The 24717-nt window shown below is 39.7% G+C and overlaps 2 protein-coding genes across 7 annotated transcripts in view; one reads left to right on the top strand and one right to left on the bottom strand.

Moving 5' to 3' along the window:
* The window catches only part of RB195_019360 (uncharacterized protein), a gene marked incomplete at both ends in the record, with an annotated part of 32170 nt that extends 31338 nt beyond the window's left edge, over positions 1 to 832 (top strand). For both annotated transcript variants that reach the window (XM_064187172.1, XM_064187173.1), the window contains one exon: positions 779 to 832. In XM_064187172.1, the coding sequence (XP_064043053.1) occupies positions 779 to 832 (54 nt within the window). The remainder of the gene's footprint in view (positions 1 to 778) is intronic.
* On the bottom strand, positions 1 to 24717 carry RB195_019359 (uncharacterized protein; the record flags this gene model as incomplete). 5 transcript variants are annotated; one of them, XM_064187167.1, is made up of 41 exons in its annotated part: positions 1131 to 1311; positions 1477 to 1697; positions 1760 to 1867; positions 2433 to 2572; positions 2635 to 2819; positions 2907 to 3051; positions 3105 to 3177; positions 3251 to 3344; positions 3406 to 3530; positions 3841 to 3933; positions 4350 to 4451; positions 4513 to 4606; positions 4704 to 4819; positions 4974 to 5072; positions 5146 to 5253; positions 5309 to 5376; positions 5433 to 5580; positions 5633 to 5722; positions 5941 to 6018; positions 6346 to 6437; positions 8094 to 8149; positions 8274 to 8338; positions 8405 to 8524; positions 16724 to 16854; positions 16936 to 17028; positions 17668 to 17770; positions 17859 to 17963; positions 18018 to 18179; positions 18319 to 18388; positions 18862 to 18943; positions 19137 to 19257; positions 19321 to 19449; positions 19514 to 19658; positions 19727 to 19860; positions 19960 to 20061; positions 20157 to 20252; positions 21332 to 21386; positions 21441 to 21571; positions 23304 to 23483; positions 23922 to 24049; positions 24660 to 24717. In XM_064187167.1, the coding sequence occupies 41 exons, from the start codon at positions 24715 to 24717 to the stop codon at positions 1131 to 1133; spliced, it is 4626 nt and encodes a 1541-aa protein (XP_064043048.1). The 5 variants fall into 5 exon arrangements, with proteins under 5 accessions (XP_064043052.1, XP_064043048.1, XP_064043049.1 ...); XM_064187168.1 differs by lacking the exon at positions 24660 to 24717 and having other exon boundaries at positions 23922 to 23930; XM_064187169.1 differs by lacking the exon at positions 24660 to 24717 and having other exon boundaries at positions 2433 to 2551; positions 23922 to 23930.

Raw genomic sequence — 24717 nt, 5'->3', positions numbered from 1 at the left:
CTATGACCCTTTTGATGTTGATTCCAACCGCGTCTGCTTTGTTAAGGTGATAACGACGATCGGTAGCCGAGCTGCTGAGCAGTTAGTAGCATCAACAGACCACTGTGTTACTCCAATTGTAAAAAAAGGAAAAAATAAAGACAGAAAACTCACGAGAGTAGCTTGTCGATGCCGCCGCCTTATCGATTATCGTTCCATTGATCGGAGTACGCAGCGTACCGGTGTTCGCTACCGCGGAGGAACAAGGGCGTAGGATCTTCGCTTCGGCGGTAGTGGACACTGGAACGCAAGCGCAAACGTCGAAAGATATGAGCAACGAACATAGTTACGACTTTAGTTGCAGCTCTCCTTGAGTTTAAGAGGGTGATAGGTGCTCCTTCTCGCTCTTTTGGAAAGTCACAATCCTGTTCTTCTCCTCATGTTTCACCACGTGGTTGTGGGAGAGGACTGCGCGGAGACAGTGGAAACGAGTTAGCCGTTTTAGTTGAGAGTTACAAAGCATCGACAAGTGCAGCAACCACAGTTCTGGACTACATTTAGATGGCGACTGTGTCTGTTTCGTTTTTACTTAAAATTAATTATTATTCTTTAGTTTACTATTCGATTTTAAACCTATGCGAAGCGAACTTCCATGTTTGATATCCATACATCTCCTCCATTTCGTTGTAATATCTACAGCTTTCTCTAGAATGCAATTCCTTAATCAATCTTCTATTCTCAAAACATTTGAATATCACTTGAAGATGAAGCGATGGTCTATTACTACAGGACTTTTCAGGATCCTGCATGCATAATTCAGTGTTCTTCCATATTTAAGAAGAAGTACGTCTAAAATGTCGTATCTTCGTTACGTTCTGCAGTGAACATGAATAATAAATTTATTTGCTTTTTCTGGTATATACAGATTTAAACACTAAAACTAAGAGTATCACGCGAACTTCGAATAGCGGAGAAGAGATACGCAATGAGAGTATACTATACCCGAAATATAAGATTACATACATGAGATAAAATGTGAAAAGCAACTAACAACTAGTGTCTAGCAGTTGGGGAAACAAACTACAGTCTACTGTGAAGTAAATAACAATACTGAAATGTTGGTATTAATTTAACGTTCTTATACTGCATCACTATTGCAAAGAAGGTTCAGATATAGCGGGTTTTCGACGAGATGAAGAACGTAGCCGCCGTTTCGAACGTGTACTGGAGCTATCACTCTTAGGTGCTTCAACGTTGTTGTTCTCATTTGCAGATACGAGTCGCGGCTTTTTGGCGGCAAAACCAGAATCAGATTGGGATTCTTTTTCACCTCTAAATTTTTTTTCCATTTTCATTTCGCGATAAGCAGCGCTGAGCAGCCATAAGAAAAGTAGACATCGAAGAGATAAAACAAAACGATGGAAATCGCTCATAGGTGAATCAAAAAATAACTGATGCTTTACCAATAAATGTAATGTAATGATGTAAGCAACGAACCTTGCTACGACTTTAGTTGCAGCTCTCCTTGAGTTTGAGAGGGGATTAGATGCTCCTTCGGTGTCGTTTGGAAACACACAATCCAGTTCCTCTCCTGTTTCACCACGTGCTTGCGGGAGAGGACTGCGTGGAGGCACTGGGAGCGAGCTAGCCGTTTTAGTTGGAGACCCCAAAGCCGCGACAAGCGCAGCAGCCACAGTTTTCGGTCCTTGTATGACATTCTTAAGAACGTATAGAAAGGTTCTAATTTAATTTATCATCGTTAGAATATTTCAAAACATACTTTGAGTGGCAATGCTTTGTTCCTTTGAGGAAGCACTATCCCATCAATTTCCCGCTTAATTTCCTTGAGTTTCTGCTTCGCTTTCTTCGATGCTAATCTTTTTCTCTGCTAAAATGATTACATTAAATCTCGAAATTGGAATCCAAAAGAAACAACAGGTGGTGTAAGGTAGGTGGTAGCTTTAAGTGATTTCCTAGAAATGAACAGGTTCCGAGAACCAAAGACGAAAAACATTCTTGTGTTTATTTCTCAAATTATTTCGATACATTTAGATCCTGCCAATATTCGAACGAAAACAGCAGATATTACATTAATACTGAAGGTTTCAGGAGCCCACTTCTTGAACTTTATGAGCCTTATGAACGAAAACTATTTGGCACCGTTAAAAATCGAAATCATCAATTAACCAATCCACCTATAACACTCCCAACATATGCACCTGTGACCATATTCTAAATATTTATATGGAGAGATTGACACAGAATTCAGAGGTTATCCCGTTTTAGCACAAGTTGACGATAACAACAGAAACAGGTAGAAGCAGCTTCCCAAAGTTCCCCATTCGCTTTCCCGCTAGAATTCCAGCTTTCAATTGAAGCCTCTCCCTTTTACAACAGTCTTCTTTTAGTGGCTGTTCAAGGGGCTAATCAATCAGTGAATAGAAAAAACCCACCTGCTTTGTTCTTTCATCGCTTCGCAATCTATCAGTAGGCAACCCAGCTGGCAAAATAGTTTGGTCAATAACAGGTTGGTTGTCACTGTGCTCCTCCGTCAACTCAACTTTCACCGACACTAAAGGTGCTACCACTGGTTCTGAACAGAATACATATTCCTAGGCCCCAATTTCGCATTTAGAAATTTTCAAAAATAAGTACCACTCAAATCATGCCCATTCGAAGGAAGCATTGACTGTGTTGTTCTAGCTTGATCACAAGACTCTTCAGTGTTCGTAACTGCAGCATTTGGAGAAGGGAGTTCGACACCTTCATGTCCTTCAACACCATGTAAAAATTCTTCATAACAAGCCGCAGACTCTTCTGGCATGTCACGCAGAGAAGTTCTGGAAAGTGTATCAACACTTTGATGTTCCATATGTAGAAAAGCGGAACAGTTCGCAAGGAAACCTACTCTGCGAACCAATACCTACGTTTTCAGCCTAAAATTTCGGAACTGAGAGGTCGTTTCTGATGAACTAGCTGCTTCTTGCGTCGCCATAGACTCACAAGTGCATAAGGCCGCAGACGGATCCCAGTGTTGAGCACAATCAGCACGATGAATAGCGACCAAATGTTCTGGATTTTGAACATTTAGGAGCATGCAAAACTTTGCAGGTTTCTTTACACACCATTTGGTTCCTCGCTAAAGAATGCTGGTTTGGGGCACGGTTTCACGTTGTATGCTCCAAATCCGAGTGCTTCCTCAAAAGCCGTAGAGTGCAAGAGAGTTTTGACACAACGATCCAAAAACAATAAGGAAGACAAGACCAATTACCTCTAACTGCCATGACTGCTCTCCTAATACAACAGACATGGCGTCACGGAATATTTGGAAAACACCCATGTCCTCTAGCACAATGTCAAGAGCACTAAAATATATAGAAGCCAAATAAGAGCAAACTTTTTTCAAACGTAGATAAAATAATTGACCTTATCTCTACGAGTTCATTATGTGCATGGAGGACATGCCTAATCGCAGTTGACACGCTTTTGAAACGAAGACCATCCATGCGACAGGAGCTTTTCCATCGCAAATTATCTGCCGACGAAGTCAACTAAAAAATCTCGTCAGGATCCGAATAGTAACGGATTCGCGCTCAAACGCAACGAAATTGTTGAAGTGCACACTAATTTCCTTTTTGGATTTGAAATCTAACAGAACGAACCGGTAATTGCCGAAAACTGAAATGAAAGAAACACAGTTCTGGTGACATGTCTCAAGCAACATTCGGTATAAAGAATACAAAGACAACTAATCGTATAGTCAACTCACTGCAGCCGATTGAGGATTTAAAAAAAATTCGATGAGAAAGAATGAGGAACGAGATAGAATTTTTAAATCAAAGTATTATTTAAAGTACTTGCCCGCTCTGGAAGTTGTCTTGCACTAAGATGCTCCAAGATATGAAGTACTACAGGATGAGCATAAGCAACGAAAGCGCGCTTTCGACGGTCACTCTGAAGAAAAGAATGCAGAAATAGCATAACGACGGTGTGACAATTAACTACATGTCTACACACACTTCCACCTTTCTGATAAAATCTGCGGAATTTAAATATAACTTTAAGATAGACGTCACTACGAAGTAGTGATGTCTATCTTAAGGTTATATTCAAACTACTACTTTCACCACTTTGTAGTGATGTCTACAAAATATCAGGAGAATGCAATCATAACATCGAAAGTGAATATTGCTGCATATGAGACTTATATTAAAAGATTAATCGCGTAATTTAAATATTTCGCCCTATGGTTGACAATTACCTCATACGATTTCTCGAGCTCACAGTCAGATTGAAGGCAAGGCATCGTCAGCGATTTGATTGAAGAGCAAAAAGCTAAATGCAAAAAAAAAAAACCTTATAATACTAACAGAATAGCGAGGTAATTCCTTGTCCACACAAAGGCGACATACACATGGAGGATAGATCAACATCCCACTTTGATCACGAACAAATCGACGGGTGAACACCATCTGAAACAAGGACACAATCAATTTCGTTCCAGACATGTTTCGGAACCAAATATGTCCCCACCTGGAAAACCAGTCCTTTGTTGATTCCAAAAAGAACGAAACCAATTTCGTCCATTTTCGCTTGAATGTATTTTACAACATCGGGTTCACTATATCTGTAAATGAAATTATTCTTTGGGGACTACTTTGAAAGAAGTTTTAATACGATTTAAAACACCTTTCGGGGATTGGATATCTTTTTAATGGGCATACCTGTAGAACTCTTTTGTGACCCGTCTTGCCATGAACAATATCTGCCGCGTCTGAGACGATGACAAACGGATCATCAAAGCTCTCGTTAAGAGATCCATTTCAACAAGATTCAGATCCTAGTAAGAAAATTTCCTTTGCGCTGAAGCGATGTCAAGAGCAAATATTAAAAATTAGTCTCTATTATGTCCAAAAAACCCCAGAGTTCATAGTAAAATTACCAAAGAAACAAAAACATCCATCCATTACGCATTAATTATCGAGACAACTAACCAAGAAAGAGTCGTTTCTTACATGCCATAGTATGTGCTTAACAACAGCAATATCCACATCTGATAGCTGTATTGTTTTCTCATAGGGTAAAACGACTACCTAAAGGAGTACATAATTTAGAAGGTTCTGACATAGCTTTCTCCATATACTTCGTTCTTTTCAAGAAACATACAGGATTCACGCCACAACAATCAGATCGCTGGCATCGGATAATGAAATCCCCTCTGCTGAACGAGTTGTCAGCAGCTTCAAATGTAGGCGGATACGGACCGGAAAAAATCTGAACAGTAAATGTCATCGAAAGAGTAGAAGTTGAAAGATGATGGACTGAGCACCTTAGATTGTGGAAAATACCGATGCAAATAACGATCGTATATCATTCGAGCTTTCTCCATGTGTTTCACTAAGATATAACTGATGAATTCCTTACGTTTAACTTATAAAGTAAAATGAACATACTTTTCATGTGCTCAATGAATTCCATTGCCTTATATATATTTATTTCTATGCAGCAAAACGGACACGACTGTGGTCTGTCAGCAGCTCTGTGAATGTAAAGAGCACATAGCATTCGTCCTTCCATTATTGCATGTAAAGCGCAGTGATCCTGGAACAGTCAACTATAAATCATCTCTAATACAAAAAAAGTGAAAATTAACCTTTATGGTAGCCGTGTTCGTGGCGGATATGGATAAATGGGCACATATTTTACAATGCAATAGCTTCCCACCTAGCACATTCTCATTCACCTGCAAATTTGAATTAAAACATCCACAGCTTGATTGGCTTTCAAAATTGCAACAGTTGTCTACACAGATATGGCTATTATGTTGAGCATGGTGACTACAAAACACAGGCACTACAAAGAAAAATTGGAGCTCAGCAGCGCGAAATCAGCTCAACACATGTATTCAGTTGGAGACAGCTAAGGAAGAATAATTTCTGAATTTATGTTACAAAGAATTACCACAAAATTATCATCTCTTGACGACGATGAGGGCATTGTCACATCACAAGAGCTCTCGGGATTAGAGGAATCACCGACCTATAAATTATAAAGCAATACAATCAAACTGGAATTCTATATCAATCCGGAAAACGGCTAATTACTTCTGCTTGGTAAGTCGAGGGGGAGGAGTTCACCCTTTCAATACTACATTCAACAGACAGATATGTACGCACTCTCTTTCCAAATTTGTTTTAACGAGTTCCGCAAGTGTGAAAAGATATGACATCGCAGCCTTTCTTTTTAAAGAAAATAGAAGTGTAGCGAAGTTTCCAGTCGTTCGTCATAGTTTTTAGAAAAATGTTTAAAGGTGAAAAGTGAGCTTACAAATTAGAATGCAGTAAAAACAACATCAAAACACCACACCGTTTGGTTCGAGCTCGATCCTGAACAGCATGCCATATCATACTGCAACGCACCCGGAGCTTCTGCAACAGGACTCCCCGTAGTCCGTGCTTCTGCATAAAAAAGAATCAATTCCATTATCTTTGTGTTTAGCATATATATGGAGAGTAATAAACAAACTTTCAACTAACAAATGTTCACTATATATGAGTCACAAGTAGCTGCAAGATTTTATTGCTAAGAAGTCTCTACAAAGTTACCACATTTTTTTTTCCAAATTCATGCTTACATGATTCGAGTGCCATTTTTTTAAAGCTAAATCATTGGAAGCAGGTCCTGAATCACGTCAAATTTTTTCGCATGCAGTAATAGAGCTTGGTGCGATTAATCTAAGATCCTGGTCAGAATGAAAGAAAAACTTCCACGTAATAGAGACTTCCAGGTAACCGAGAAGTGGCCGTACATTAAAGAATAAAGGATAAAGTTTCTGGCGTTAATCAATCCGCTTGGGATGCGCCCCTTCGTTCACTCCAATTGAGAATCGTTTGAGGTTTACGAACGTGTATCTGGCCTATACAATGACTTGCGGTGGCTAGCCGATGTGTCAAGTCAGTGTTTTTATCCTCCCAGACACGTCTGGTACCAATTTATCGACCCCGGAAAAATCAAAGCCTTGGTGAGCACTAAGGCGGATTCGAACCTCCGATCGATCGTGCAGGAAGCGGAACTTCTAACCGCTACACTACACCCGCCCCGCTACATCATATTATTTTGATTTATTTATTAAACGTTTAATTTGTTTCTCTAATTTTGTTTGCCATACCTAATTTTTCATTGCTATGGGCGGCTATAATAGAAAGAACGAGATGGGTGGGTCGTTTTCTGGAGGGTGTTCTTGGGGTTGGGAGGGCGGCGGAAGGTCGCTTTCAGGAGCGTTTTTCCCATGGTGGCATAATTTCTTGCTCATATTTTTTTTCAAAATATACTAATCTTGATCTTCTCCAACGCTTCTTTTCTTGTATAGAAATTTGGTCACATTCTGTAGAACTGAGGTTCTTTTTTTTCTACAACCATTCACTCTTTCTTTACCATTCTAACTATTCTCACTCAATAGTCTCAATTAATTAAGTTACCATAGTCTTTCCGAACTTTTTTAAAAAGCAATCCTACCCATAGTCCTAACTTTTGGCAACTTTAACTCTTTTCATTTTGTCGTTTATTTTCTTCTTAGTCTTTTAACCCGAGTATCGAATCAGCAACATTAAAGACAGCGTCTTTAAAAAACTATCGACAATGAGTTCTTTTCACTCATACAAAAAGTTCCTCGGCCGAAACGAATTCTTCAAACATGGCAAGCAAGACTCGAAACATTCGCTATAAAGATAAGAACTGACTACCTGAATAACACGCAAAGAACTTAATTCGCCCTAGAAGGCAACTCTTTATACCCACAATAGTCATGGGAGCGCGAAATTCTTATGAATACAAGAGTTAGTGCCCCAGGAAAGCATATGAGTTGGACCACAAAACATAAACGAATGTTTTTCGAGGCACAACGACTATTTGGATCTGGACATCCAACTCTAGTAGATCTGGACATAGTCATACTACCCTTTGTGGACAATTCCATACAGTCTATCCTTTGTGCAAACATTGTTTCGGCTCTGTGAAGACTGTAGAATTACAATCAAGAAAAACAAATAGATAAATATAAATAAAAAATAACTTCATAAAATAACACTGTTGTAGAAGTTGAAAAGGAAAATCACCTTCATTTACGACGTCAGAGAAATGGTTTGATTTCAGTGAATGACGACTACCAATACTGAAAAACAGCCTCAAAATAGACATGAATTGGAATTATCTTCATTAAAAATAGAAATTTAAGTAAAAATAAGATCCGAAGAATAACAAATCTAGTAATATAATATCATAAAAACGTAACGTACTCGGAAAAAGCCGAATTTCCTATAACAGTAATCCGACATAGATCATCCGATTGTCTATGGTCACCCTTAGCAAGTGAAATGAAAAAAATTTCTCCAGAAAAAAACATAGAACATTTATAAAGTTGCCAAACCTTTCTTGATTCAAGAAGCACTCTTCGGCGGATTTGCGAAAGACGAATCCAACGTGAGTCACAAGCTAGATGCTGACGGGTGATTGGGTCATTAGCCCAACTGTTTAAACGTCGCCAAATCTATAAGTTACAGAAACCTCACTCGCAGAAATGAAACTGCTTTAAGAAAACAAGACGATTCAACACTTCATAACTGCACTGCTATGAAGTACTAACTATTCATTGCGTACATGTTACAATGAGAACAGCGAAGCAGTCGCAGGTACAATTTGGTCAAATAACCTAAAGCATGATGCATTTCGGTACCATTGAAAAATTGGCGCAGAGACCCTCGCAGTACTGTCGCAATCTGCAAGGGTCTTCCCTTGATCACAACATTTAGCTACGCCGTGGTACTCTGAGCGCAGTGGCTTTGGCCTTGAGCCTGGAGCTACTGACACAGTTCAAATCTTCTGATAACACTTGTTTCTGTCTATTTATTTTAAACAGCGCTTAGTCGATCATTCAACAGAAAAATGATAGACATGTGCGATGGCTGGATGTGAATAGGTTTCCAAAAGTTGTGTAACTAGTGACGGCTGTGAAGTTGAACGAGCGAAGAAGTGCTACAGTAGGAAAAGAGAATGGGAAGGTGACGGAGCCACGACAAACAAAAATCACTCTCGTACAAATATCTTTGAGAAAAAAACCTATTTTTGAAACTATGGGTTGAACAGGACTCCTCGTGAAATATAAATGAAGTGAAAAGTTCTGAGCATTTTTTCGCTTTATTTCGACAATGAAATTAATACAGTTAGTACTAACCAATTCAAATCAAATATGCACCGTTTTGTTCGATAACTGTCATCAATTTTGACAATTTCATAATTCCGAAATTCAAGAAGTCCTCATTCTTATAAGCAAAAAACTTGACTACCTCATTTTCACGAGCCTCTCCTGAGGCCAGCTTCGTAACATAAAGAAAATTTTGCAAATGCTTTAAAAGGTGATACTCGCTTGGTGCCAGTCTGGACTATACGGTGGGTGCGGAAGAATCACCCATCCAAGCTGTCGGACCATCTGACACGTTAAAGATGTGTGCCGCCCTGCGTTATCTCAATGGAACACAAAACCTTTCCTATTGTCCAATTATGCCCGCTTCTGTTCGATCGCCTGCTTCACTCTTTCTCAGTACTTGACAGTAAACGGAGTTGAATGTTTGGCCCGATGGTAGGAGCTCATAGTTGATGATTCCCTTCCAATTCCACCAAGCAGACAGCAAAACCGTATAGTATAACAGGAGGTGATGTTTATATCGTCAGATATGACTCACTAAAGACATCTAGCAAAAACGCACAAAATTTACTTCACTTGATATTAATCCAAGCCTAAGTTCTAGTAATGTCGGAACGCACACGCAATAATCATGTTATTTAATAAACTGAGTGGTGCGTATGTCTTCATGTATGTCCAGTGTCAAACGTGTGTTGAGAATTCCTAAACAGGGGGTCGTAAGGCTTGTCAGAAGAGGAGAAAAATGAGGAGAGCAAGGAGAAACAGACGAGAGAATAGTCGATTTTAAATAAACACCTATTAAGGGTTGAAAATGTTAAAAAAAAATTAACGGCTTGAAGTATTTTCTGAAGATTTTTCTGATATATTTAAAGTAAACTATTTCAAGAGAAACTTCACCGAGAAAATGGAAAATACTGAGTCAGAGGAGTCAAAACGAAAGAATATCCGGAATCCACAATAAGCTGTCAATTTGAGGACAAACCATGAAATAACGAAATAAACATAGCACATTATGAATAATATAGTAGAAGTTGTGAAGGTAATGAAATGAAAAACAAAGCGTTCTAAATGCACGTGGCTAAATAAAAATTTAGACCCTCCTAAAAATTTAACTGGGTGTCATAACCATCAAATCTAAGCATTGCAAATTTCTGTATTGCTTTATTTATAAGAAATGGAGCTAACCAGAGGTTACTTCGTATTGAGTACTAAGAGGCTGCAGGAAAAATATATTACGTATTCTATGGAAAAGCCAGCTCATGCAAAGCAACACTACCATGCGACGGTGTTTTTATTGCGACAGTCAGGAAACAATCCCCGAGAAAAGTGGTATTTTTACATTTAACGTACGAGAGTTAGAGAGCACATTTCTCACAGACAGTGATCATTATCACTCGAAAAAAAAAAACACTTTTGACGATGTTACTGAGCGAAAAAAGACGTCTACACGCGCAATTGTTGATAAAATTAGTACAAAGTAGACTGCACGAGTTTCTGAATATTGACGCTCAAAATGAATAGCAAGCAATAAAGCTGGCTGTGATTTAAAGAGAGAGAATTCTTCTAAATTTCCAAAAAAAAAAAACTTGGTGCTTCTAGCTTATCTAGTTTCTTTGAAACCTAGTTGAGAAAAATTCCAAACTTTACCTCAAATTTTCGAGTTTTTCTAGCTTTTGAGAGAACCGTAACACCTACAGGAACCGAAATTAGCAGTTAAGAGTTTTCCTTGATGCACTATCAATATATGGTATCGAATTGATACTTCAACTCTTTTATAGCGCAAATCTCCCTTTACAGAAGGCAACTACCATTGTCTTCATCCGTCTCTTTTATAGTCCGTTATTCATGTATATTTCAAGCTAACAAAATCCGAGCTCTCCAGCAGTAATTTCCAATCAGGGCCTGGTTATAATCGTTAAAGTGACCCCTAAATAACACATGTATGCGATGAACGGTGCAATTAATACAATTTCAGGAAGACTGCTAGTGAAATGTTCTTCTCGGTAATTTTTTTTTCGGCTCTGCAAAAATCAAGATTCCGGGGATCATTGTCTGTCACTCAATCACTGTCAATGAGTGAAGTAGTGTAGAAAGTACAAAATAGTGGAGAATTGCTTTAAGAATGTGTTCTGCTTCGGTATTAGCTGTTGTTTCAATTTTGCAGAAATGGGGCAATTCCTGTGGAGATCGAACTCTCATTTTCAGTGAGTAAAATTGTGTGCAAATAGGTGGAAATAGTGTGAAAGTGATTTTGTTTTCTCTGTTGTTTTCACTAGCAGCACTTCATACTGATATCCGTTATAGGAGTATTTATTAATTGCTATATTATATTAAAAGATAAAGTTTCTGGCGTTAATCATTCCGCTTGGGATGCGCCCCTACGTTCACTCCAATTGAGAATCGTTTGAGGTTTACGAACGTGTATCTGGCCCATACAATACTTGCGGTGGCTAGCCGATGTGTCAAGTCAGTGTTTTTATCCTCCCAGACACGTCTGGTACCAATTTATCGACCCCGGAAAAATCAAAGCCTTGGTGAGCACTAAGGCGGATTCGAACCTCCGATCGATCGTGCAGGAAGCGGAACCTCTAACCGCTACACTACACCCGCCCCGCTACATCATATTATTTTGATTTTTTTATTAAACGTTTAATTTGTTTCTCTAATTTTGTTTGCCATACCTAATTTTTCATTGCTATGGGCGGCTATAATAGAAAGAACGAGATGGGTGGGTCGTTTTCTGGAGGGTGTTCTTGGGGTTGGGAGGGCGGCGGAAGGTCGCTTTCAGGAGCGTTTTTCCCATGGTGGCATAATTTCTTGCTCATATTTTTTTTCAAAATATACTAATCTTGATCTTCTCCAACGCTTCTTTTCTTGTATAGAAATTTGGTCACATTTTGTAGAACTGAGGTTCTTTTTTTTTTCTACAACCATTCACTCTTTCTTTACCATTCTAACTATTCTCACTCAATAGTCTCAATTAAGTTACCATAGTCTTTCCGAACTTTTTTAAAAAGCAATCCTACCCATACTCCTAACTTTTGGCAACTTTAACTCTTTTTATTTTGTCGTTTATTTTCTTCTTGGTCTTTTAACTCTCTAACTTATTTCTTTTGCATAATGATGTGATTGATTGGTGAGATCGGTATCGGCTTGGTAGGTCAAATCGAGATCTAATCATGCCAGCTAAATCCTCTCGCATTGCAGAAAGACAAACTTCTCCTTCACCACAAGCCACCTCAGTCATTGAAAAGAGAACGGTAGAGTGTTCAAAAACTATGGAACCTAACTACAGTGAAATGTCAGCAACCGACCTAATTAGCTCTATAAAGGTCCTGTTATAGGTAAAATGCTGGCAGAACTTTCTCAAAAAAGTTAGGGCGGACTTCACGGAGCAGTTGGAAGCTGACAAACATTCGCGAAGCATAGTGATTATCGGCTGCTTAAATCAATGAACCAATCTGAAATCAATCTTCGTCCTCCTTAGAGAGGCTGGAGACCTTGAGACTAAAGTCAACGATATTTTGCTTGTGCTGAATGTGAGCTGTCACCCGGTTGGCATGTGTAGGATGGGTAAACCTAATCCTTCTTGTCCACACCTGTTAAATGTCGCCCTCCTTTCACAGTTTTACTGGCGTCGAGCACTCACTAATGCACATCTACTTCTTAGCGCTGGTTTCCCTAATGTTTATATTCGCAGAAGTATGACACCGGATGAAAGGAAGCGTAAGTATAAACTAAAGTAAGAGGCACGCGAGCGTAATAGAGGTGAAAGTGTATGGTCTACCGTGGCGACCTATGACGCATCTCTGACATTAAACGCGGCACATTGGAAAACGTCTAAAGCACCATGGTGTCTCTTCAACACTAGAACCACATTTAATCAACGCACGTAGTCTTGTCAATGAAATCCATCATTTGCAAATGTTCCTCTGATTATATAAACCTGCACTTATTTTTATTACCAAAACCTTGTTAACTACTAAAATCTTACATTCCGGGCTGGCTGGTAACCTACCCTATAATGTCTATCGTCCTGATCGATCCATGAAAAGAAGAGGTGCATTTTGTGTTTTTGTTAAGGCATTTATTAGTGCCTAATTCGTTACATCTGACAATGATCTGAGAGCTGACCTACTCTCTACCAAAATTTTGTGCTCTGATAATGTGTCGCACCTTCGTTTCATACTCGTATACCGTTGAACAAATATTTCAGCAGCTGATGATAAAAAACCTTGAAAAACTCGGCGATATTGCGTTTATAAATCATCATACAATCATTCTTGGTGACTTTAATCTACATGTAAATATATTGGGCCAACTCAATAGCATTTAACTCATCTTCATAGCTTTTTTTAGATTTCTTTTCCAACGCTGGCTTATTCAAAATGTAAATCTGCCTATCTATGCCGATATAATTCTTGACATTACCCTTGGGTCCCCTTCTCTCGAAGTCAAGCTTCTACTACCGCTAGTCTCACCCGGCCACGCTAATATCCGTTTTGAAGCACCTGCAGCTAAGTCAGCATCAAGATTTCCTATGCTCAACTTTCTTGAGGCTGACTACTCTTCTTCGGACAATTATTTTTCCTGCGTTGATTGGTTTGCTCTACCTGGTCGATACTCCTCATGTTCTGACATGTATTTCAGATTCTGTCAGAAGTCTACTGGGGTCTGACAAAATTTGCTCGTTTTCGATTTCCTCGCGCTTTCTCCTTGAATCTAACACGTCAGCAAAAAATGTTGGGCCTCGGGCGCTACGTCTTTTTGAGGAGTTAGAATACCCTCTACTTAGCCCATACAAGAAAGTATGTTCCGACATTGACTTTCATATGAAAAGAAACATTGTTAACCGAGAACGCCGTTTATGCCGCAGAGAATCCATGAAGCCTAAACTATACTTATACTTGAGAAATGAAGACGAGTGCTAGGCTTCCTAGTCTCATCGATCGGAGCTACTTATGTTAGAGATGCTAACAAAACTAATGCTCTATGCATTTTGCCAATGCCTTTTCTTCAGACTGCAGCGATACCAACGAAAATTTTTGGCATTGGTCCGGTGCAACAGCAGTACAATAAGTCATTTTTCCATACTTAAGATAACTACAAATACTTCAAATCTATTAAGACACCAGGTAGTGAAAAGTACGATGGAATCCCAACAATTGTTTACAAAAAGTGGTCTACTAATATATCTTCTCCTCTAGCTTGTATCTTCAATTTCATTAGGTGAAGTTTCAGAGGTGTTGAAACAATTGTTACAGCCATTCCAAAATCCCTAGGTGCCAATCTGCTAAACAATTGCCGTCTTATTAGCTTATAATTAACGCCAGTAGAAGTTATGGAAAAGATAATCAAGGATAAACTAACTATTCATTATCTTGCCTAAAAAGTTTCGTCTGATTCCCACTCAACAACATGGGTTTATCCCAGGGGCTTCGATATCTACTAACCTTAGCGATGGTGTCTTTGAATGGTCTCTAGCTCGCAACCAAGGTTAATCGATAGATATAATATGCGCTGATCTATCAAAAGTATTTGATAAAATATGCCACTCAAAACTAATTGCAAAACTCCAGTACCTTTGGCCATGTTTTAGACCTGATGATCTCTTATATGAACAAGCGAAGCATGACGGTCAAAGTGAGCCGCAAATACTCAGCCAACTTCGCTTGCGCAAGCGGAGTTCCGCAAGGTGAAACCCTGCTCCCCCTCCTCTCCTCTATCTTTATCTGCACAATCGACCAAACAAATGTGCTAATAACTTATTCGCTTGTGAGGGTCCAAATGTACGCCGATGACATTAATATTTACGGCATCCATGATGATTGACAGATCCTCAAGATAGGATTTGCACCTTAACTACGACAAGTCTCTGGTTATGCACGTAGGTGAAGGGGACGTGGCCGGGTATAGTATGGATGGTGAAGCTCTTAAACCTTGCAGATCTGTAAGAGACTTAGGAATTTTTGTCGATGATAATCTCACTTTCTCATAACATATTGATCATATTGCACGAAAAGCACACTCTTCCCTTTTCCGACTATTTCCGATTGCCTACACCATTAAGCCCACTATTCTCTCGTTTATACGAATCGTTCGTCTTACCTTATATTGAGTATGGTTCTCATATTTGGAGCCGTTCAAAAAAGCGCATAGCAAAGCTCGAAAAGGTGCAGGAGACTTTTACCTGTATGTTGATCGGAACAATGTCAGCAGACCTAACGGTCACTAGCAGCAATGATCGTCTCAAGAAATTAGGTGTGGGCAGCTTGAGGATTAGACGCGTACACGCCGGCATGGTCTTCGTCTTTCAAGTCTTAAGAAACGAAACCATGCTAGCGCCCAGCAAATATTGGTACTTCAGGCCTACCAACGAAATAACGGATGGTTTCAACTTATATTGCGCAAAAATTCAACATAGAAACTTTGCTCTGTTGTTCAACAAAGTCTTCTATCAAACCGCAAGATGTTTGGAGCTCTTACCTCGTGATGTTGTTGAATCAGAACACAGCAGAGTGTTCAAGATGAGTTCGGAGAAAACTGACGCACGCCGGTGTTTGAATATTGATGTCTAATCGCATTTTCTCTGACTCTCTTATAGCGACTTTCAGATGTCTGACGCCACTTGAACAATGATTATAGATACCAATGATATATTTTAGTTGTTTTTCTTACATTTCTCTTTTTCTTGCATTCCTTCTCCTATACTTATCCTTTTTCAGCTAACTACGTGGCTCCCCTCCTTCCGACCCCTGAAGAATAAGTCACAAAAGCTTATTCACTAACAAAGACACTAATATCTTGCGGTTATATCTCTTTTTAATTCATTCTTTCTTATTACTTTATTTTAGTTTATTTATCCATGTTATCTTCTCTCTCATCTATCTCGTAATAACTTCTTCTCATTGACTTCCGCAACCTCTAGCTGGTTTGGTCTTGCCCGGAATGTGGTGGTTAGTCGTTTGAGGATCACGAAATTTGGTGAACTTGTATGATCACGAATTTGGTGATACTAAGCGAATCTGACAGGGGGTCTTGTTCAAGACCCCCTGTTAGATTCGCTTAGTATCCCAACATGCCTCTTCCGCCTTAGGATAAATCGTCTAAACCCTGTTATAATAGATTAATAGAGCGATCTTAAGCGTTCTGAAATGGGGACTAGATATCATAAGAGGATTCTTCACTTTCCGGAGTAGGAGAACGACATGTTCGACGTGTGATCTGCCACGTAAAAGACTGCGCCAGTTTCCACTGACAATAACGTTGCCGATCTTTCATCTTTTTTTTAATGCTCTGACTCAGACAAATGTGTTTTGTTTTTGTTTTCTTCTGGTACCCCATTCGTGTATGTGAATAAAATAAAAATAAAAATAAACACCAGTGAAGCAGAGTGAAGAGTCACTGCACGGGTGGAATTTCTCAATTTTGAAATCATTCCGTGCTTTACTCGTGTAGATTAGTAATGTTTTTTAAATGTAGGTGAGGCAGCTGATTTGAAGAAAATCTTACATGCAGAAAAAAAATCCAACGTAACAAGATTACCTTCGTTAAAGAGTTATGAATTTTATCCGAGTCCATTACTGGCACCGACTTATGCTTCCTAGTTTGAAGACGGTGTTCATCCACAAAAGGATGCATTTCGAATAATTTGATTGTGTCGCCAAGTGTCATGCCTTAAACGTATTCTTTCGCTCGTTTTAAACAAATGCGCTGCATTTTTCTTTCAGCACAGTTCAGCAAAAAGAAGAACTAACTCTTTCCAGTTACAGATTCGTCGATTAGATCTTCCCATAGCTTCAACCAGTGTTCGTTCAAATCAGTGCTGTCAGAAAACAGTTGTTCGTCACCTAATAATTTACACTGCTTAATAAACGGAAAGAACAGAGCAGTGTAGGCATGAATATTTTACAGTTGCCGCCGGACTTGCGGATTCTGTGTAGAATCAGGCTGACGCATTAAAATTGGAGAAGGCGATCAAAAGACCCACTTCTGTTGCTTAATGGGGCTGATGTTGGTAAGTAAAGATTTTCCGCCACTACAACAATCCTAATCATACCCAATTACTCAAAAACAAACATCTCTAAGGAACGAGCGAAAAGAATTATCTTCCACCGACCGACTGAGTGCTAGGGGCCCCTTCCCCACCTGCCTAACTCGTCACAATAAAAAGACGATTCTATGTGAATATAAGACGTCTCTCACGATAATTATTACTTCAGAAAAACGCTTTAGGTAGCATACTCCAAAGGCACAAGAAGTCAGAGTCAACGAGTTGGCGTACTAGCGTTACGGCACTACAACGTTTAGTGACTGCTACTCGGGCAAACTCGCAGTAGTCAAGGGACCACATGTGAGATTAAATAAGAGCAGACACTTTTGCGCATCTTTTGACGCGAAGAACTCTCGTGTCCCGTGTTTCTGCTTCCTACCTTTCATCAGAACAATGAAAACAGCTTAAGATAGCCACCGACTTAAAAATCGCTCACCTTCGTCTTCCTCAAGACAGAAATATGCGCACCAAAGTGTCCATTTAGTAGTGCGGAAGTCGAGTCGCACAGCAAGCACGGATTCTATAGCAGTTTCTACGATCTGAAAGTGAAACATTTCCCCTTCTCGCCGGAAAAAAAAGAAAAAATCTATTCACCGGGAAATTGCACTAGTTAGGGACGCGACTTACCAACATCAAGTAGGAGACTATTGTAGCTGCAATCTGAGAAAACTGTCTCTGCTCGAAAACGTGGTCATGAACCACATGATATATGTATCCCATAGGTGATCCAATCTGAATGGTAGATGAAAAATAGCTTTGAGGATAGAATTAAAAAGGAAAAGATACCGTCACGCCACAATCACATGTTACAACAGGAGAAGCACCCGCTCTACTCAGCAATCTCGCCTCATCATGGCGTATATGAGCAGCAATGTGATGAACAATTGCTATCTTGTCTGCCGGTGTTAGCAACGAGTGACCGCACTCAGCGCGAGCACACTGGATGTGCTGCAAATTCTCTCTGATTACATCCTGATACATATGTCCATAAGAATTTCATTTATAACATTTTCGGATTAAATTTCTTTGCAGATAGTATGAATAGAGAAAATAGGAGAAAACTAGAAGGAACATAAAGAAAGCAAACCTGAACCGACTCGAAATTCCCAATACCAGGAAGGTCACTGCTTTCCTGAGTGGTGCTGTCAGCGTTACTGCTGAAACTAGATGTGTATTACCTTTGCAGATGTGGCCAATTTACGGGGCAATACAATGGAATCAGAGTTTCCAAAAGTTACATTTTGGAAAGTACTACAGATATCATATGAAATGGCAGATAGAACGAGGAAATCTCCTAATTTTTCCTTATTGCATTTGACGGCAGTCTCTCCCATCAACAGACGCATAGATGCGATAGCGAGGAGCCAAACTATACTCAGCTGAAGGGGGGCTAGCTCGCGAGGTGCCGCCTAAATGATGATACCAAGCGTCCAAAGGTGACGGGGTCGGAGCACCGGCAGTTTTGTAAACTGTATGGCACTGTCACTTGGACGCTCGAAACGCCAACGCTCCATACATGGCTCTTTCATCTGCCTTTTCATACGTATTTAATTTAACACTATATACGTAACACCTTGTGAAACGTATCTTTTTGAAACTCAATTATTCCTTTCTAAAAACATAGCAGTACCTTTCAGTTGTTTCCGTGGAGTTAGATAACGTCCGTTTAAATGTCCGCAGAGTTCCTGAGAGACATTTTAAACGAGGATTATCTGTAGAATAGCAAATTTAACTAAGAATGGATAAGAATACATACGAAAAGCGGATGAAGTTGAAATACAGATTTTCATAGCGGCAATTACTGATAGCTTGCTTTAGTCTCTATGTAGGAGAAATTAATCTATTGCCATTTCAGATATTAGTCTATCGATTTGAAAATTATGCCTCTTCAGGCTATTCCATTACCTTTTGATTTTGATGAAACCTTCGCTTTTCGCCTGTTGCGTGCTGCATCTGGAGGACGAAATGGATTCCCATTGTTCCCGTGCAAGATTCGGTAAACCACAGGAACGCATATACCAAACAACTGAAGGATAAACAGAAGTTATTTTATAATACATTTGATAAAGAGAACATGGGAATTGCAAACTTTAGTCAGTAGATCGCTGTACACTCGCTCCATAATTCGAGAATTTATGGTCCCACTGAGATCTGTTAGATGTTCTTTTTCGAAATATTCTTCAAGGCTGAAATCCATGCAGCTCAACAAACGCTGGTCCTAGAGGCAAGAAATTATACACGAAAAAGTGAAGATTAACAACTTAGTAAAGGTTATCACTAACAGTTATGGAATTATCAGCCCGACTAGGCAGTTTGTTTGCTTCTTCTCTAATATGTGAGCGAACATGTGAGGATATTTCTTCACGCATCTTGTGCGAGTCGCGGAACATTAATGGTGACCAGTCACAAATGAGACAAGCGATAAAACTATAAGAGGGCTGAATCAAGAATTCTTGGGAAATATAACAATAAAGTAGCTTGTGAAGTTACTTTACCTCACACCTTTCATTTGTTCACGTTTTCGCCCTTCAGTGTGTTCACGTATTCGATTGGTGCCAATGTTCACGCTGGTTTGGGCTCCATCGTTTCTATGCTCATTTCCGAAGCCTGTCGTCTCAGCAGGACTTTCCTGAACAGTCAAGTTTCAGTAATTATAAGATTCACAAAATTAAGCAATACAAGGCAGTTCGGTGTCTAAAGAATGATCGGAATAAGAAGGAGACAAAACCTGAGAAAGGCTTGTCTCATGACCACGGACGGATTTTGAGCGATTAGCGGTCACCACACCTGGCTCACTTGCATCTGATCCCACATCTCTTCCATCCTGACACTATAAATAACGCACTATTAGATCCTTTAGGCCTATTACTCGGCAGGAAAACATCTGGAACTTCCAAATAGAAAGACGGGGTTTGAGAGACGCACCTCTTCGAAGGACGATTCTTCTGTACTATCGTATCTTGAGTATTTCTCTTCCAAATCGTCGCAATCGCTTGCATTTGAGTCAACGTCGCCATCGCTCTATTTGTTCACGGATGTTAATTAAATGATTGTTTAGAAGTTTATCAAGCTATCCCATATTCAAGTGGGAATTCTTATTGACTAGAATGACGCCTTCAATCAAACTCAGTAAGAAGATCTACTAATTAACGAAAGTGAATAGAAAATAAACCTAACAATAAAATAAAACGAAACACTAGTTGCAATAGTAGGAAATTCGTCTGCAGTGAGCGATTCTCCTATGCTTATCTTCACTCATAAAAGTTATTGGTTTTGATCAAGCCTTCTTTGGTGCAATAGCGCGTACCACTTCAATTCAGAACCACACAGGTTAATTGATGCGTATGCGATGTATACAGTGACTTGCGAGGACCAGTTTCTGTATCAAATCCCTCATAGACAAATCTGGTGCTAATATGTCGACTTCATAGTAATAAAAGAGTTGGCTGATTTTAGGTTGGTATCGAACAATCCACCACCTACACATGGTGGTGCCCATTGCGCCATACTTCTCCCTGGCCTACACTAACCCTTATCGATATAGTCGGTTCAAAACGACATGAAAGTCTTTGCTGTTGCGTAAGTGCGTTTGAAGCGGCGCGATTGAGCTAACGGTTGGAACCAGGGTGGAGAGTTGAGTCGTGAATTGCAGCGATGAATAATGCTAGCAAGGGTCTCCTATATCCTACCCACTAAGTCCCATCACACCGTTTCGAGCGCAGCCGCTTATGGAACGGCACCGAGTATAGGTGCGATAGAGAGGAGCCGAACAATCATCAGGTAAAGGGGGTCTAGCTCGTGGGGTGCAGCGCAAAAGATGAGGATCCCTTCGCCAACCGTCCAAAAGTGAACGTGGTCGGGGCACCTGCTAAGACTATCGACTCCGACTGTATGGCACCGAGCTTCATGTCGTTTTGACAAGACTGGAATAAAGATAATGTATACTATATATTATATTCTAGATGAAGAATATAGAAGACATTATGATTATTCTACAGAATTTGACAACATTATAGAATTGCGATAAAGTATCTTCCAAATATCCCGGTAGTAATACTCACGAGAGCAAAAAATTCTAGAATTCAAAGAAAATCCCTCACCAAAATAATTGTATTCCTCTCATCATTAACCGCATTTGCCTCGTCAATTGCATGCCTAAATTCTTCCACATTTTGCTAGAATTACTTGCCAGTGCTTGAACAACTATGCCTGTCTGCTGAAGACGGAGTTGATGGAGTCTGTTTCTGTCGAAAAGTTGTGAATAGGTAACGTGGATCGGAGAAATCGCATACCATTTCGTCTCGCAAAACTTCGCCATGCTCTTGTTCGAGGTGTTCCACCTAGACACAGAGATCAAATAGTCCAAGAAATGATAGAAAATCTTAGCGCAAGGAAGGGGTAAGGAATTGTTTAAGCTTAATCTAAAGAATTATTGGCATGCTAGGCAGACTGTATTATATGTTTGTTCAATATTCCGCTATATTTTTATCATTGTTCATTGTAGTGAAACACCTAAACGAGAAAAAGTTGACATTCTTATAGTTGGGTCAAAACGACATGAAGCACGGACAGTTGCGTAAGCGGCTACGCTTGAAGCAGCGCGGTAGAGCGTCGAGGTTGAGGTCGTGCAATGATCCTCGCAACCGCCACCTATGCAGTTCGTCATGGTCCCACCCCTCTTCCAACCGATGTCTCCACCGCACCGCTTCGAGCGCAGCTGCTTACGCAACTGTCCGTGCTTCATGTCCTTTTGATCCGATTATATATCTCAACGGTATGTCTTCAGAGGAATTTCTTGTGAAAAGAGGCATCTGAAAATGTTAATTAAAATCACGACTAAAGTTATGCTTAATTGAACAACTTCCATCTATTTTGCAGAATATTCTACTGATAATTGTTTCAGTTTCAAGTTTTAACGAACGTTACTGGTAAGCACGGGTTTCCTTAGCACTTCTACCAAAATAGAGAAACTTTCAGGTAAAAATATGAACATATCAATATTCTCAGCTCACCAATTTTATCACTATCACTGTTAGCAGCCATCCTAACATATTTTTCTGATTTTGCTTTTCTTTTGACTGATTAACGACGTGAAGCTTCTTCGTGACCAAGGTTTGTGATGAACAAAAAAAAAAGGATTTCAGGAATTGAAAAGAAGCTACGCAGTCACAGCTGCAGACATTTTGATCGATCTAAGAGGAGAATACTACTTCCTGATCTCTAGTCACTAAAAGTCACTAAAACAGCAGAGTGAATACGTAATGTACGGTTTGAAACACTAAGGAAAGCAATGAAAAACATGGTGGAGGATTAGACAAGTATTATTATTATTATTTTATCTTACTCAAGAATCAAAAGTGATATGTCGAACTAGAAAAACGCAACAGAAAGGTGTGCTAAATCATGCATCACCAAAACATCGTTTTATCCAACTGTCAAAGTTAGCATCAATTCCAACTTTGTAGAGCGTCACCTGCTTCCATGTGGAAGATTATTCACTCTTTAGTGTAGTTCCGATCGTTAAATTCCTACTCGTACAATGGGACAATTCTCTGCTTCCCGTGGGAGTTGCTGCATTCAATATATCAAAAAAAGCCTTCAGCAATCTTTGTATTATTATTCGGATTTGTATATGATTTGGTTAGCTTTTCAACAAATCGATCCCATAATAAGCAATATTTTCATGATAGTGCATCTAACAAACGAACTCAAAACAGAATAAGCAACATCACTACCAGACCATAAGACTTGCATAAGGTTAATGGATTTGACAAGACTGATGATCTGGATTCATTTCGGCAGCAGTGTAGCAGAATTAACGAACGATTGTTCCGAGTAATTTTAAATGTTATAGATCTTCTTGACTAATGCTAAGGCCTTAGAACCACGAATGATCTGATTATTTACTTCGAGAAATACGACGCCACTGAGTGCTCACCCCTCCCCCAACTACATTTTACCCCATCGACTTCGATCTCGTACAAACACCAATCTCTAGGCACAAAAATATTTAATGAAAATCCTAAAGAACTCTGATTGCAATCAAAATCAATTGTGTCAAGGAGAACTCACGAGATCTAAATCGTTGAACATGCAGCCGAAGACACATGCCAATTCGCTAGTTTTTTGAGGAAGATCACAAATTGGACATACGAGTACTGGAGAAGGTTCAAGAAGAGCCTCAAACGCAATCCGGTGAGCTGCTGCATGCGCACGTCCAGAATCGGAATCACATAGTGATGCCCCAGAAATCTACAACGATATACACTCAAAGAATTAGTCGAAATCCTAAGCCGCACTGTTCCAGAATGTGGACACCAAAGTCAGATTTTGAAGAAAAAAAATCCAAGCAAATTTCTTCAGCTGAGATTACTTGGGAGCTGATAAATATGCCATTGATGATAACAAATATGATATTAAATCTGCAGGATGCAATATGTGTTTCACGTTCCCCTTGCTGTTCTAGAAATTGAACTGTCTGGAACCAGATATTTTCGACCATATTTGGGTCGATAGTGTAGTTTGCCTCCAAGTTTTGGATTCACTTTTGAGTATCGGATAACATTGCATTATATTTCAAATGCGTTGCCGTTTTAGAGATGTCATATTTGAACAGTTCCCTGATAATATTATTGTACTGAACAAAATCCGCTCCTTCCTTAAACAACTAAAGCAAAACTCGATGCTTACTTGGAACATGGGGCAGTATTTGCACTCGTAAGATTCCTCACGGTTTATCACTGCGCCGATGTTTTTAGCAGCAACCTCGTCGTAGAGATCTCCCAAAGCGAATTCAACCATAACATGAAAAGCCCTTCCTGAAATAAAAGTGTTAAAGAAAGAAATAACGACGTATTTAATAGATAAGATACATCAGATGCAGACATGAAGCGTATCTACTCTTTTCTTCTTCTTTTTTGTGTACACATCCTTTTTGTGCAACTTCCGCCTTGGAAATTATCGGAAAAAAAACGCCTTTCTGATCTATTACTGCTTTGAGGGCGGATTTTCAAGAATCCAAATAATAAATATAGGCGAGCTGTAAAACTTTCAAAACGTAGTGCGATGTACGACACAGGATGCCCTCAGCATCTGGCACATGTGCCGGATGGTTAGTACCTGTTTATCTAGCGTTATTTGCAATGTATCATCTCAAGATCCATTTGTATTTGTATCAGAACAAAAATCTGCATACCGTTTATGTACAGCTTTCCTCGAGCTTTAAGATTACGACATTAAAAGCAGAATTTAGTTTAGAAATCTTTCATATTGGATCCTCACCGCATTAGTAAATAGGATACCAGGCGTAGTTCGCAAGAACTCCCGAGCCAAACGACCTGAAACCAGCTGCAACTGCGGCGGCGCTCGAAACAGCACTGTGAAGTTGACGGTTTCGATCGAAGCAGGGTCGTCGCCGCCTCCACTCACGCTGCAGGCCGAATGGAGCTAGCAACAGTTCTACCTCGATCACAACCACTTGCTCCAT

Source organism: Necator americanus, chromosome II (assembly GCF_031761385.1).
Source record: "Necator americanus strain Aroian chromosome II, whole genome shotgun sequence".
Classification (NCBI taxonomy): domain Eukaryota; kingdom Metazoa; phylum Nematoda; class Chromadorea; order Rhabditida; family Ancylostomatidae; genus Necator; species Necator americanus.
Note: the sequence above shows the minus strand (reverse complement) of the source record. Positions and strands in the feature narration are given on the sequence as shown.